At 31.5% G+C, this 14,061-nt stretch overlaps 1 protein-coding gene across 6 annotated transcripts in view; it reads right to left on the bottom strand.

The window, feature by feature from the left end:
* The window catches only part of LOC106679968 (KICSTOR complex protein SZT2), a 240,391-nt gene that overhangs the window by 55,535 nt on the left and 170,795 nt on the right, over positions 1–14,061 (bottom strand). For 5 of the 6 annotated variants that reach the window (XM_067050326.1, XM_067050330.1, XM_067050328.1 and 2 more), the window contains 9 exons: positions 13,390–13,495; positions 13,146–13,312; positions 10,467–10,583; positions 10,137–10,389; positions 8,635–8,790; positions 8,145–8,268; positions 7,825–8,051; positions 7,615–7,724; positions 7,356–7,526 (listed from right to left, as the gene is read on the bottom strand). In XM_067050326.1, coding sequence (XP_066906427.1) covers positions 7,356–7,526; positions 7,615–7,724; positions 7,825–8,051; positions 8,145–8,268; positions 8,635–8,790; positions 10,137–10,389; positions 10,467–10,583; positions 13,146–13,312; positions 13,390–13,495 — 1,431 coding nt within the window. The remainder of the gene's footprint in view (positions 1–7,355; positions 7,527–7,614; positions 7,725–7,824; positions 8,052–8,144; positions 8,269–8,634; positions 8,791–10,136; positions 10,390–10,466; positions 10,584–13,145; positions 13,313–13,389; positions 13,496–14,061) is intronic. The other variant, XM_067050327.1, reaches the window with a different exon arrangement.

Here is a 14,061-nt window from a genome sequence, read left to right as displayed (position 1 = left end):
TCTCTCTCTCTCTCTCTCTCTCTCTCTCTCTCTCTCTCCCCCCCCCATGGTTTTCTCAATTAGTGTCAGTTCAGTTGCCAATATTCCTAGCAAAGTAAACAAACAAGAAAATTACAACCCATCAGTCTTATCATACTACTATGAGATTAACAACGCAACACCCTCAAGATTAAAATGTAAGTTCTCCAGTACCCATCAGACCAATAAAAAAGTGACTTAATCTTTTCAAGACCTAGGAATAGGCTATAAAAAGTTGAGATTTTAAAACTGATGATGTGAAACAAAATACCTTCCAGGACTTCGAATATGCATATTAACATTTCATGTAATAATAATAATAATCAAATTATGAAGGTGGTTGGATTTCTAGGTCCCCCACCTCAGATACTCAACCCACAAAAGCGAGAAATACAGACAATAATAATAATAAATATTATAATAATAAACTTGATCACATGCTAATGCCACCTGATGGTTTCTCTGATGGCATCACATATATACTTCCAAAGAAGAATGAATTAAACCTACGTCCTGAAGACTTCCAGCCAATAACGTGTTTAAATGGTTTATATAAAATTTTCACTTCTATCCTGGCGACCAAGATATATGAACACCTTGAAAATGTTCCCATAGAACAGCTATGGTGCAAAAAACAGACTAGGGGTTGTAAGGAGCTCTTAGTTATAGATCCGTTCATTGCAGCACAAGTTTCAAAAAACAGCAAAGTCTTTCTATGGCATGGATTGATTACAAAAAGGCCTTTGACTCTGTTTCACACAGCTGGCTACTAAAAGTATTAGATATATATAAAATTCAAACTAATGTAAGCAGACTCCTTTTAAACCTGATGGCAGCATGGAAAACTACGCTGAAAGTCAGAGCTACCTGCATGGCCAATTAAATCAAAATATTGAGAGGAATATGCCAAGGGATTGTCCAAGCCCAATTCGGTTCTGTATGGCGCTATTCCCATTAAGCAGGATTCTTTGAAAGAATAAGAAGGGATATAAACTTGTCATCAATGATGAAAGGACCACAGTCAGCCACAGGTTTCATCTTTTGCAAGTGACATAGGAATGTCATTTGGCCTCGATAAATGTTCAGTGCTCCATGTAACCAAGGGGAAAGTGGTTAGTAAACAGAACATTCTGGTTAATGAAGAAGAGTACATAAAGGAACTTGAAGCCAATAAATTATATAAATGAATGGAATATGGTCCGGGTGCGGTAAAAAAAAACTCAAATAGTAAATAATTATACTATTTTTATTGAGCCAACGTTTATACATAATGTTTATACATGATGCAGGGCTTCGTGAAGAATTATATAATTATAATTATATTATATATACTTAAGAATTATATAAGATATAATTATATAAGAATTAATCATGTGTAAACCTTCTTAAGTGTACTTATATTAATTACTTTATTATTAATTTTTTATTATATTTTACACTTTTCTGTATCCCCACTCATTTGGTATATTGTTTTTCTTAATCACTTACACACATCGTATCCCATTATTTTATACTTTATTTTTCCTTTGTTTTTCTATCTGAGTTTTTTTTATTTTTATTCATTTTTTTTTTATTTATATCTCTTCTCCCCCTCTATTATGTATATTACCATTTATTGTTCACCAATATTATATATTACCATATATACAATATATATTACCATTTATTGTTAATTTAAATACTTTTTTACTATGTTTACTTTAAAATTATTTTCGTTATTGTGGCATAACTGCCATCCCCACTCCTCCCAATACAAACCGTCACTTTGTCTTTGACTGCCGTCAATACAGGTATGCATTCTGTCTCATCATTTGATTTGTATTTTTTCTTTTTTCATCTCTTTATTTCTACATTCTTTAATATTTCTTCTCTTATCTATCTGTTATTATTACCCTTTTCATTTACTATTTACAACCTTTAATTTTTCTTATTATATCTTACTTTTCATTTTATACCCCTGTTATTTTCCACTTATGTTTTTTCTTTTTTACTTTTTGTAACTATAGTGTTTGTATCTTTTTTAGCCCTGAAGAAGCCCTGCAACATGGGGGGAAACGTTGGCTCAATAAAAATAGTATAATTATTTACTATTTGAGTTTTTTTTTACCGCACCCGGACCATATTCCATTCATCTATACACACGGTCAATCAATAATCTTCCAAATTATATAAATGTTTGGGCATGCAACAGCACCTTAAAATATCCTGAAAAGAAATGCAAAAGAATTTCTAACAATGCTCAAAATTAGGTTACGAAAAGTGCTCAAAACCCAACTAACTGGGAAGCAAAAATTCAAGGCCATCAACACCTGGGCTATACCAGCTCTAAGTTATAGCTTCAGGACAGTGCAATGGTCAAACACCAGCCTACAGGAGATGGATCGCCCTGTACAAACAACTGTCACACAAGAACGGACCCACCACCCAATATCCTCTAAAGCTCGTCTATACTTACCTAGGAAAGAAGGAGGACGTGGTTTGCTAAATATTGAACAAGCTTGCCGCAAACATGAAGAGGCCCTACGCCAATATTTCCTAGCAAAAACAACAGGGGTTTATCTAGCCATCACAAGGATGGTCTCTGGTTTAACTGCACTTAATCTGAGCAAAGGTGTTCAATCAACAATCGTGTCACAAAATGAACGGCAGAATGGAAAAGCAAGTCTCTGCATGGGAGATTTTATAGCCAACTGAACGAAACCTCCATAGACAAAGAAAGGTCAGTTGAAAGGTTAAAATATGGAAGGCTATTCTCCAAGACAAAGGGGTTTGTTGTTGCTGATCAAGATCAGGTGATTGCTACTAGATCATATAGAAAACGTGTTAAAAGACGCAACAACACTGGATAAGTGGTGATTATGCCCAGTAACACTCGAATCAATCCAACATATCACTGGTGGATGTGGCGTGCTGGCTGGTACTGAATATCTGCAGAGGCACAACAATGGTCAACATTTTACATCAGGCCCTGGTGGTGAAGTACAACTTAATTGAAGATAAGAGCCCTTATTACAAGTACCACCCAAATAGACTCCTCCAAAAAGGTTCTCTCAGGCTATATTGGGATGAATCAATTATTACAGACCATACAGTACGTCATAACAAGCCAGACATCCTCCTTATAGATCTAAGAAAAAAGAAAGTGGAACTTATTGATGTTAGGATCCCCAACTATAATAATATAAGCTCCACTGTGGGAGAAAAACTGAGGAAATACCAGGAACTGGGGATAGAATTGAAAGAAATATATAAATTGGAAGTTGTTACCACTACTCCATTCATAATATCCACGAATGGTCTCATACCAAAATCAACAGTTGCAGGCATGAATGGTTTGGGGATGCCTTAGATGTGCTAAGAGAGGCTCAACAGTCAACTGACTGTTGAGCCTCTCTTAGCACATCTGCGAAAATTTATAAATACGTATATAATAAGTATACGTAAATAATAAGTGCAAAAATTTATAAATATTTGAATCAAAGGAAAAATAAATAAAAATATGAGGGTGGTTGGATTTCTAGGTCCCCCACCTCAGATACTCAATCTACAATAGCAAGAAATACAGACTATAATAATAATCTTCTTTATTTATTCTGGGATTGATTCCTTTAGAATAATATACAGGCATCAAAATTAGGCTTTAGAGCCTTAGAGTAAAGATGCAATTACAAAACATCATAAAATAAAATAAAACAATGAATTTTAAAAGATACAAATAAACAACAATAATTAATAGAATATATAAAATAATGATAGAATAAATAAAATAAAACCACATGTCATATTAAAAAACACAAGTTGACTTCTGATAATAAATAAAAAGAAAAAAAATTCAAATACAATTAAACTAAAAAAATAATAAGTAAAAGATAAAATTTCTGCTAATGTACATATTTACAATTATAAACGAAAATCTGAGACATAAAATGCATAAACCTTTTTGAAACTTTCAATTGTATTCTTCCAGAATTGGGTGGACAGAAGGTAGTCAAAGATACAGGATTTGAAGATTGGAAGGGTATTAGAACTACGAATAAAGGAGGGGATAGAATTCCATAGGGTAGAGGAACAAATGAGGAAAGATCTACCAAAGGCTGCGGTTCGATGAGCAGTTACATATAAGTCTGAAGGACTCCTCTGCATGTTTTCCTCTTGCATTCATTTATTGTGTTTATTCATTAATCTTGGTTTTATTCTTGAATTTAAATCACTTTTTTTCAAAAATGATTCTTCCAAAAAATTAAGAATTGTTTTTGAGGCATCATTCTCTACTAGTAAAGGATCACTTTATGATAAACTTTTGACGGGACCCAAACTTCAGTTCGATATTCGCCAAATATTATTGAATTTTGACTTATATAAATTTCTTTTCACTGCAGACATACAGAAGATGTTTTTACAAATCGAAATTTACCCAGAACACCAGGATTATTTACATTTTGTATATAGATTTGAGGGTAATGAGGCTCTTCAAGAATTTCAATTCAATAGGCTTCCATTTGGGTTATCTTGTTCCCAATTCATTGCAATGTGCGTTCTAAGACAGTTGGTGAAAGATAAGGGGAGGAATTCCCACTGGCCTGGAAAACACTCTCTCATAACCACTACATTGATGACATACTTGCAGGATGCAACGATCACAAAGAAGTTCATCAATTACAGAGAGAGCTGATTTCCTTACTCAAAAGGGGTGAATTTGAATTGGGTAAATGGGAAACTAACATCATTATTGAGTCAGGTATCAAATATTTTAGAAAACCGATCAATTTTCATCATTTATAAGGGTTACAAGTATACTAGCATACGTATTGCGTTTCATTGAAAACAATAGATTAAAGAAAGAAAAACGAAGAAGGGGTACTATCACATTGACAGAGAGGAACTGATCAATCCAAATAATCATCAAAACTACACAGAACTATCATTTTAGCTAAGAATATCCCTGGAAGGATATTAAGGATAATGCATTAAGATCTTTGAACCCTTTCTTGGATTCATGTGGAATTGTCAGGGCGGGCGACAGATTAGGAAACAGTCCACTATCCTACCAACAGAAGAAACCCATAATATTACCTCAAAGGGGCCACTTCACTAATCTACTCATTGATCACTGCCATCTTTGTCATTTGCATGCAGGTCCTTAGCTTCTACTGTCGCTTATATGAGGTCAATATTGGATAATGTCTGCACGCAGAGCAATTAAATCTCACATCGACAAATGTCTTCAGTACTATCGATTTAACACTAAAACCTTCCAGAAAATTATGGGAACTATACCTTTCTCACGATTTGTTCAGGATCGAGCTTCTCTGAATACTGGATTGGATTTTACTGGCCCGTTTTCAATCAGAAGTACATCTCGTCAGAAGTACAACTTGTCTAAATGTTATGTCTATTTGTATATATGTTTCGGAAAAAGGCGATTCATTTAGAAGCTGCTTCTGAGTTATCCACAGAAGCATTCCTCACCTCATTGGACTGCTTCATCACAAGGTGAGGACTTCCTAGTTACATTTTTTCAAACAATGGAAGAAATTTTTTAGGAGCTTCTAATCATTTAAAGGAGTTGTATGTATGGTGGAGAACAAAGGAGAATTCAAGAGAAAATAGCGAAACACTTGAAAACGAGAAAGATTAATTGGGGCTTACACACCTAATTTTGAAGGTCTATGGGAGGCTGGGGTAAAATCTTTCAAATATCACCTACGGAGAGTTCTTACATCAAAAACATTTACTTTTAAAGAATTCTCCACCTTAAGTTCACGAATAGAAGTATTATTGAACTCAAGACCACTGCATCATCTGATCTCGAGGATTTTGAGGTATAAACACCTGGTCATTTCCTAATTGGAACACTGTTGGAATAACCACCAGAGTATGATTTTAGAGACTCGCCAAGTAACCGGCTGTCCCGCTGGCAGTTTCTCCAGCAGTGTGTACAAGATATTTGGAGAAGATGGAGCAAAGAATTACTTGCATCACTTGCAACTACATGCCAAATGGACTTACCAAAGGGATGGTCCAGAGATAGGAACATTAGTTGCTTCAGGATTTTAATGTAGTACGGCAAGAGTGGTCGAGAGCACGAGTTATAGAAGTAATATCACCAGAGTGGTCTGACAGAATACTGCTAATGGAGATATAGTGTGCTCTCTTCTAGCTTAGTACTGCTACATTCAGATGAGCATGCATAAATTCAAAATTTAAATTTTATCATACAAAATTTGGCGGGCGGCATGTTAAGAATTGAAGAGAATTATTTTATTTTTATTAGTTTTTTATTTGATTTACTTAATATTTTAAATTAGTTTAAGTGATAAGAAAGACGCTGGATTTAAGAGGATTTAAATATAGGTAGTGTATGATCGCTGGTTGCAGTGTTAACATTGCAATACATGTTTACTGCCACAGAGTATTATTAATAACATTATAGTGTTATCGCAGAGGGCAGAGTAGAAGTACAGGCTGGAAGGACAACATCACACACATTTTTTCGCACGCAATGTAGAACTGCAGTTCAGTTTGCATTCGCATAGAGACTTGAGGATAATTTAGTTATTTCTGTAAATTTTAAATAAAGTTTTCATTTGTTATTTCTTTGTTAATTTCCATTTTATTTATTAAAGAAAATTACACTGTATGAAGCGCTTCACTTATCCTGTATTAAACAAATCAAAGGTAAGTTCGGCGACTCTACTTTAAAGACCGGGTAGAGGCTGCAAACAAATAAGTTTTCGCCCCACTTTCCAACAGTTATTTTTATTAATTTTCTTAATATTTCCCTTTTACATATTACTTTACCTCACCTATGCCTTATTTACTTCACCTATCTGTTTTATCTTTTACACCTACCTTTATAACTAGAACCATATTTATAACTAGTGCTAACCAGTATTTTCCTACAATTTATTAGTCTAGATCTGTATTTAGAACTTTATCATACCTGATTGTATTTATTAGTAACTAGTTTCTAGTCAACCTACATGTATACTTCCTTATATTTTATAAACATAAAAATTTTTATATGCTTTTTGTTTTTTTTTATGTTCTGTCAATTCTATAATGTTTGTATTTTGTTTTTTCATTTAGCCCTGAAAAGGGGGGTAAAGTGTTGGTTAACAATAAAGTTTTTCTTTTACTATTTTGATATCTTTATTGACCGCCTCTACAATATGTTTCATACAGTCAACCATCTTCATCAACATCAGTGTAATATATTTGTCTGGGTATGGTACATGCCCAGGTATAAAAAAAAAATACTCTTTTCTTTAAAGGAAAATGAACATAAATGTATATATAAGTTTGAAAAAAAAAGTTTCTGTATATTTTTTCCATACCTGTGCAGCTGATTTCCGCATATAGGGCTGGTTATGAAAAATGCCTAATTTTTGAGTAATAATTCCAGTTAAAAAGTTAGATCGAGAACCAAGCCATTGACCCAGTTGAGTTAAAAGTTTTGTCATGAACTCTACTCTATCTTTAGACCAGTTGTACATAAACAAATCTACCTATAACAACAATAATACAATTTAAAATATTTTATAAGTTTATAAAGAAATTCTAAATTCATTTTCTCTGTATAAATTAAGTACTAACCTCATAATTATTAATCAATGCTATCAGAAAGGTCTGTCGAGGAATAGTTATTTGCCTGGTATCATGTGATGAGAATGTTAGATGTGAAAATTTTTGATTTGTTTTTTGATCTGAAAGTAAATTTATTTATATAGAAGTTTAATAATTGTAATACACTTTTTGAAAAAGAATGCTATATGAATACACAATATATTTTAATTTAAGGCATACTTTTTGGTTCCATGTCGAAAATATTAGTCACTCCACCATCACTGTACTTTTTCCAATGTGATATGTTTCCTGATATCAATAAACAGTTGGCTGAAGAAGGTACATCAATACCTCCAATGATCAACTCTGCTCTGTTTCTTTCCAGGTTTTCACAACATATAAAGGTGAAATGTTCTTGAGGTGCTACTAACTGATTTATTTCTTTCAATGTAATGTTGACAGCATGTCTAAATTGATATTTCATTATTTTTACTGATTTCATGTAATGTGTAATAATTATCAAATATATTGGTAAATGAATAGTAAATAGAAAATAATACCTTGACATTAATTTTATTGAATGTGTTTTAACAGCTGGTACATTTAATTCATATCCAAATCGAAGCCATTGTGGAACTAATATGTGAAATATTTTACTTAATATATAACTAGTTGCCACAAAATCTAAAAAAATAAGCAGTAAGAATTACAAATTAGTTAGTGAAAACAAAAATAAAATAAAAACAAAAATCAATAATGGATAAAAGAACACAAAAGGTCAACAAGAACAATAAAAATATATGTCATTCAATAATTAATAATATAATAATATTAATATTTGATGTCAAATTATTTTGATTTTAATTTAATAAGGTGTATTTTGCAAGGAATTAATATATTGTTATCCACCTATAAATTAATTCTTTTCAAAAACTTAAATATAAAAATTAATATTTTTTTTTTAAAGTATACATCTGAAGCAATAGTATATACTAGTCAAATAACAAGCTAATTATTTATGCTTAGCTCGAACTGAATTCATCGTATTACCATCATATTCCTCGAAAATAGGAGTCCTAAATACATAATATTCAGTTATCAAGTCCCATAATGCGTACTGTAATGTGTTCTTAAGTTTATTTATTAAAGCTTCTTTATTTATTCTGCCTTGTTTCCATAACCTGATTTCAAGTAATACCTCTGGACCTGCAAACATTATCAATAATAAATTTTTTTTTATAAATATTATAACACACAAATAATATAAATATAACAATATTTTACTGTTAAATGCTGATTGGAAATATTTCTATTTGTAGAACTGGATAATGGGCAAAAGAGCCTGAACATTGTTCAGGTGTAAAAAAGGAATAAAGAAGTGAAAATTAATTTCCTGAAAATAAATATAATAAGGGTATTCATGATCTTTAGTTTAACATGTTAAATGGAAAAACTTATGTTAAATGGAGAAATATTTCCTTCTATTATCATGTTAAAACGATATAACACGTAACATGGCTGAGAATCTGTTACCAGACCTGTTAAATGGATAATGACATCACGAAACAGACCAGCTGAGATTGTCACCATTTTATTTGTTGTGTTAGGTTACTTACTTGTAGTTTGTGTTTTGTTTTTTTTCTTTTGTCTTGTATTTTGGACTTTTTAAAAAATACAATCAATAGCCAAACGTTTAAACTTCTACTTTTCACTTATTTTAGGCATGTTGTAATAAATTACTGTAATCAAAACTTAGAAGCAAACAATAAAATGAAGTTTTGGAAGGAAAGGTTACAAAACAAGTTGCTCAGAAAATCCGCTAGGAGCTCTTGTGCATTTACTATTTGACATGACTTTAAATAGGACTGCTCACAATGCTATATTTATAACATTTAACATGGTAAAGCATTTTACATTTAACACAATATCATGAATACCCCTAATGAAGGTTAACAAATAAACCCCTTGGAATTTTAGTTGTAACAGTACAACTAATTAATTTATATGTAAAGTAGAAAGTTTGTTTAACCTTCAATTAGGATAGTAAGATCAAACTTCCATTTCTTTTTATTTATTATATTGTTTTTTCACATAATAGCTGTTGATGATTTGAGTTTTTTTTCCTTATTTTCAAAACACATCTTTTTATGTTTTAACTATATAATTGGCATCATGTATTAAATTCAATTCATCTGAATCAAAATATTATGTCTCAAACCCCTGACCATTAGCTCAACTTCTTCTATTCTATAAACATGCTCAGCAGACAGAATTAAATAGTACTGGTTCAGCTAATGGCCAAGGGTTGTAGACAAAACAGTTTAATTTTGATAACTTTAATTTAATATATGACAACAATTATATCATTAAAACATAAAAGGCATGTTTTGAAAAAATTCCGAAGCGTTAACAGCTAATATGTGAAAAAGCAATATCATAAATAAAAGGAAATGAAAGTTTAATGCTGCCACTCTAAATTAAAGATACAAATTATTTTACCCAAATAAACATGGTAATGCAAATAGTACACAACAATTAAAAATATAACTTACATAATTCTGTATCAGAAGAATCCAAAACTTGGCATTTTGTTAGTTTTTCATAATTCTCTCTATCTAGACTAATGTTTAAGTCCTCAAATGGAGCATTTTTAAAACCTTTGTTTGAAATCACATTTCCACTTTTATCAACGAGAGAAATAGCTAAACAAGCTATGCCTTTATTACCTGATACTGGACTTTGATTGTATAAAAATATGTTAGAATCACTAATTCTTTTTTGGGATCCTTCAGGTTGAGAATAATCCTTAAAAGTAAATAAAAAATTGGTTATACACAATAATAACAAAACGAGAAAAAATATTTTTTTAAATGTTAACTTACTTGAAACTGACATCGGGTATCAATATATTTTGGAGAAAACAAAAATTGTAATATATTTTGCTTTAAATAGTAGGACAATGCTCCCAAGTATGGGTATGAATAGTCAGGAAATGTTATCTAAAATAATAATCACAAGTTAATGCTTATTATTTACTTTATTTACTTATTACTTCTGTGAAAATGCAATTCAAAAATAATACAGAGTAAGGTCCATACATATCTGCAGGGCTTAATTTGAGCTGGAATATTCCAGAATAGTTTTTTTGTGCATGTCTATAAAAAATAAAAATTATGATAGTTAAAAATATTTAATTCACCACCATATTATTCTTTTTTTAGTGGGACTGGCCTACTAATTGCTACATTGTATGTAAAAGAACCATTGCGGGTTGTAAAGATGATTTATTTTTTTTGATCATTGATTTTTTCAGGCCAATAATAAATAGGAATAATCTCCATTTTGGCAAAACTATTTCTAGAAATCAAGCCCTGGACATCTTTAATTACTAATATGAATAAACTTTATTTAGTTATACACTTTTTATGATAAATATTACGAAGTTATTTTAAATTAACAAGAAAGACATGTTTACCATATCACTATTCAATATTAAAACAACTCTAAACTACTTACAATAGTATCATTGCTTGTAAATATTAATTATAACTATAATAATAAAAATAATAATAATAATGTTATTAACTGATATAAAATGCATGCTATTTGTCTGGTTCTGGAGATGCTATTAGCTGAGAATATTGCAAGGGTTATTATTTTCATTGACTCACAGGCTGCCATACTCAGCCTTTGCAATAATGGGCCAACAAATTCAAATGAAGTTTTGGAGGGAAGACGGCTTCTGGAGGAGCTTATCATAAGGGGCACTATTGTGGTGCTGCAATGGATACCTTCACAGGTTGGAATCTGGGGAAACGAACGAGCCAAGGCCTATGCCAAATCTCCACGCCTCACGCATGGGTGCGTTTTGCTACAGCTAAAAGCCTCATCAATGCATCCTTGAGAAATAAGCTTCAACAAATCTATCAGGAGTCTGCAGAAGGAAAGCAGTGAGCTGCCCTCGTCAGTCCAAGTAACCGCATACCATATGATCTTCCCTCCCAAGTATCAGTTGCCGCTTTTAGAGCTATAACTGGTCATGATTACATGGGTGCTCATTTCCATAGCATTGGGGGTAAGAGATAATCCTCAGAGCTCGTTTTGCTTTGAGTCAACTATGACTGCCCTTGCCTCAATGACATAAGGAGAGGTTTTAGTGACAATGAGACCAAGTGGTCCAAGTTTGTGATGTTTTATTGGCGTAACAGAACCCTTATAGTGGAAGAGCCATGACCCTATGGTGCTGGGAAAAAAAATAGGGAACTGATAGGAAAACCTCAATTATGTTTTACAGAGCTTATGCTCTATAATTAGCACTAAAATTATTGGATTGAATACACCGAGTACCGGCATCGGTTAACAATGGGCCCCAACAGAACAAGTCCAATAGACAGCTTATGCGTAGAAGCTGGGAAACCACTGTTGGAATACAGGTGACACATATTATTGCTAAAACAAAGTTCTTCCAGGGTCAGAATGTTCTATTCTAGTAAATGAAAACCCATTATTTCAAAAATATTTAAAGAAAAAGAGATTACCTAAAACCTTTTAATGTACAGGTTTAAACTTAAATTCATAATACCAAAAAATTTTCAACAATCACGAAAATTCCCTCAATACCAGCTGATTTAAAAGGTGAGAAAGATTTAATACCCCACTCAACATTGCCAGAATTGTTTTCATTACTTTAAGAAAACAATTATGTACAAATATTTATAATTAATCTGATTTATTTACATCTATATCACACCAATTAATGGCACTTACTGTTACCGAATAATTTTTTTTTTTATTCATGTTTTTTTCAACTCTATTTTATTTATATATGTGTTTTAATAACTATTGCTATGAAATCGGCTTATAAATTCTAGTATAGATATAACGAATGATATTAGGAATGTCCCTGAGAGGTAAGTCAGTGTGCATACATCACCATCACAGTGGATTGCCTTATATTATATTAGAAAAAAAAAATTCTTAAACAAGCAATAATATGTTAAGGAAGGGAGAGTTTCTGTTACTCCTCAACACTAGACAACATAAAAGCATTAACTTGGAAGAAAATAATTCAAAATATTTTTCTACAATTCAAATAACTTTCACAAAATTAAAATACCACATCCCAAAACAATTTTATAAAAAAAAATAAAAAATTGGAAGATCATCGATTAAACGCATGCAATATATAAAAGGAAGATGGTCAAAAGAACTCAAATAGTAATTATACTATTTATTGTGAGCCAACGTTCACCCATACTTTGCAGGGCTTTGTCAGGGATTTCTGAATGATGGAAAGCTAAACAGTGAATGAATTATTTAGCTTTCTGTCATTCAGAAAGCCCTACAAAGGGGCGGAATACTAGATCACAGTGAATAGTTTAATTCCTATTAGAATTATTTTGACTACACCCAAACCACCTTCCTTTTATTCATAAAAAAATTGGATGAATGTTTTCTTATAAGATAAAAATGAGCAACAATAAAGATTATCCTAAAAAAGTTTAATTTCTAGAATTTCACAAATAATATTTCAGTTATCAGGAGAAAATTACTCTAATCACCTGAATAACGTCTTCTGGATTAGAATTAGGTTTTTGGATAAATTGGACATCATCAGGTGTAAGTTTACACATTGGGTTTCTTGCTAACATTACTGAGACAACTTCTAAAACAGCATCATCAAGCCGATTTTGTAAAACTTGAACTAATTCATTTTTTACTTCCATTCCTAATCAAATACATACATATAATTAAAAATGAAAGAAATCTTAAAACCAAAATATTTCAAAATGTAGATAGGGTTACCAGCTGGAGATATTCCGTGAACTTTAAGTGTTAAAAAATCTTCATTTCGAGGACATGAATTTTCACTAGATTCATCAAAAGATTTTAATTTAGGTATAATGTCCTTCTAAAACAAATATTAGGATAAATACAAAGAATATTCTGGTTTCAGGATAATATTATTCCAAAACAAAAATTAAAATAGAAAAATAACAGAGAAACTCAAAAAAATTATAATTAGTTTATTATTGGAAGATTCCAAATAAAGCCATTAGTTTCTAAAATAGCAGTTAATAACTATAACTAACCAGATAACCTTCGCTAATTTAGGCATTATGAGAACAGATAACTGCAAAATTAGACTTAGAAATATCATTATTGATAATAGAGAGATAATTGCATAACAGATATTGCATATTAGAGATATCTAATACCGGTGTGATAATGGCCATAATTTGGGTTTCCTTTTACTAAACGCATACCGCTTAACCTAAAAAATTCTCTTTTAGGGTGATGTTTTATAGTTGCTTTTCAGCAATACAGTAGAATCCCCGTTCATTCATCCGTCCCAGTCAGGCCTGAGAAATGGCTAGTTAAGCAGAAGAGCCAGTTAATGATGAGTGTATAAAAATAGTTTAACTCATATATTATTTAACAATTAAAATCCAATACAAAACTAAATATACATATACA

This window comes from Halyomorpha halys, unplaced genomic scaffold (assembly GCF_000696795.3).
Source record: "Halyomorpha halys isolate HHAL.00 unplaced genomic scaffold, Hhal_1.1 Scaffold237.1, whole genome shotgun sequence".
In the NCBI taxonomy this organism is placed as follows: domain Eukaryota; kingdom Metazoa; phylum Arthropoda; class Insecta; order Hemiptera; family Pentatomidae; genus Halyomorpha; species Halyomorpha halys.
This window is presented reverse-complemented; position numbering and strand designations above follow the sequence as displayed.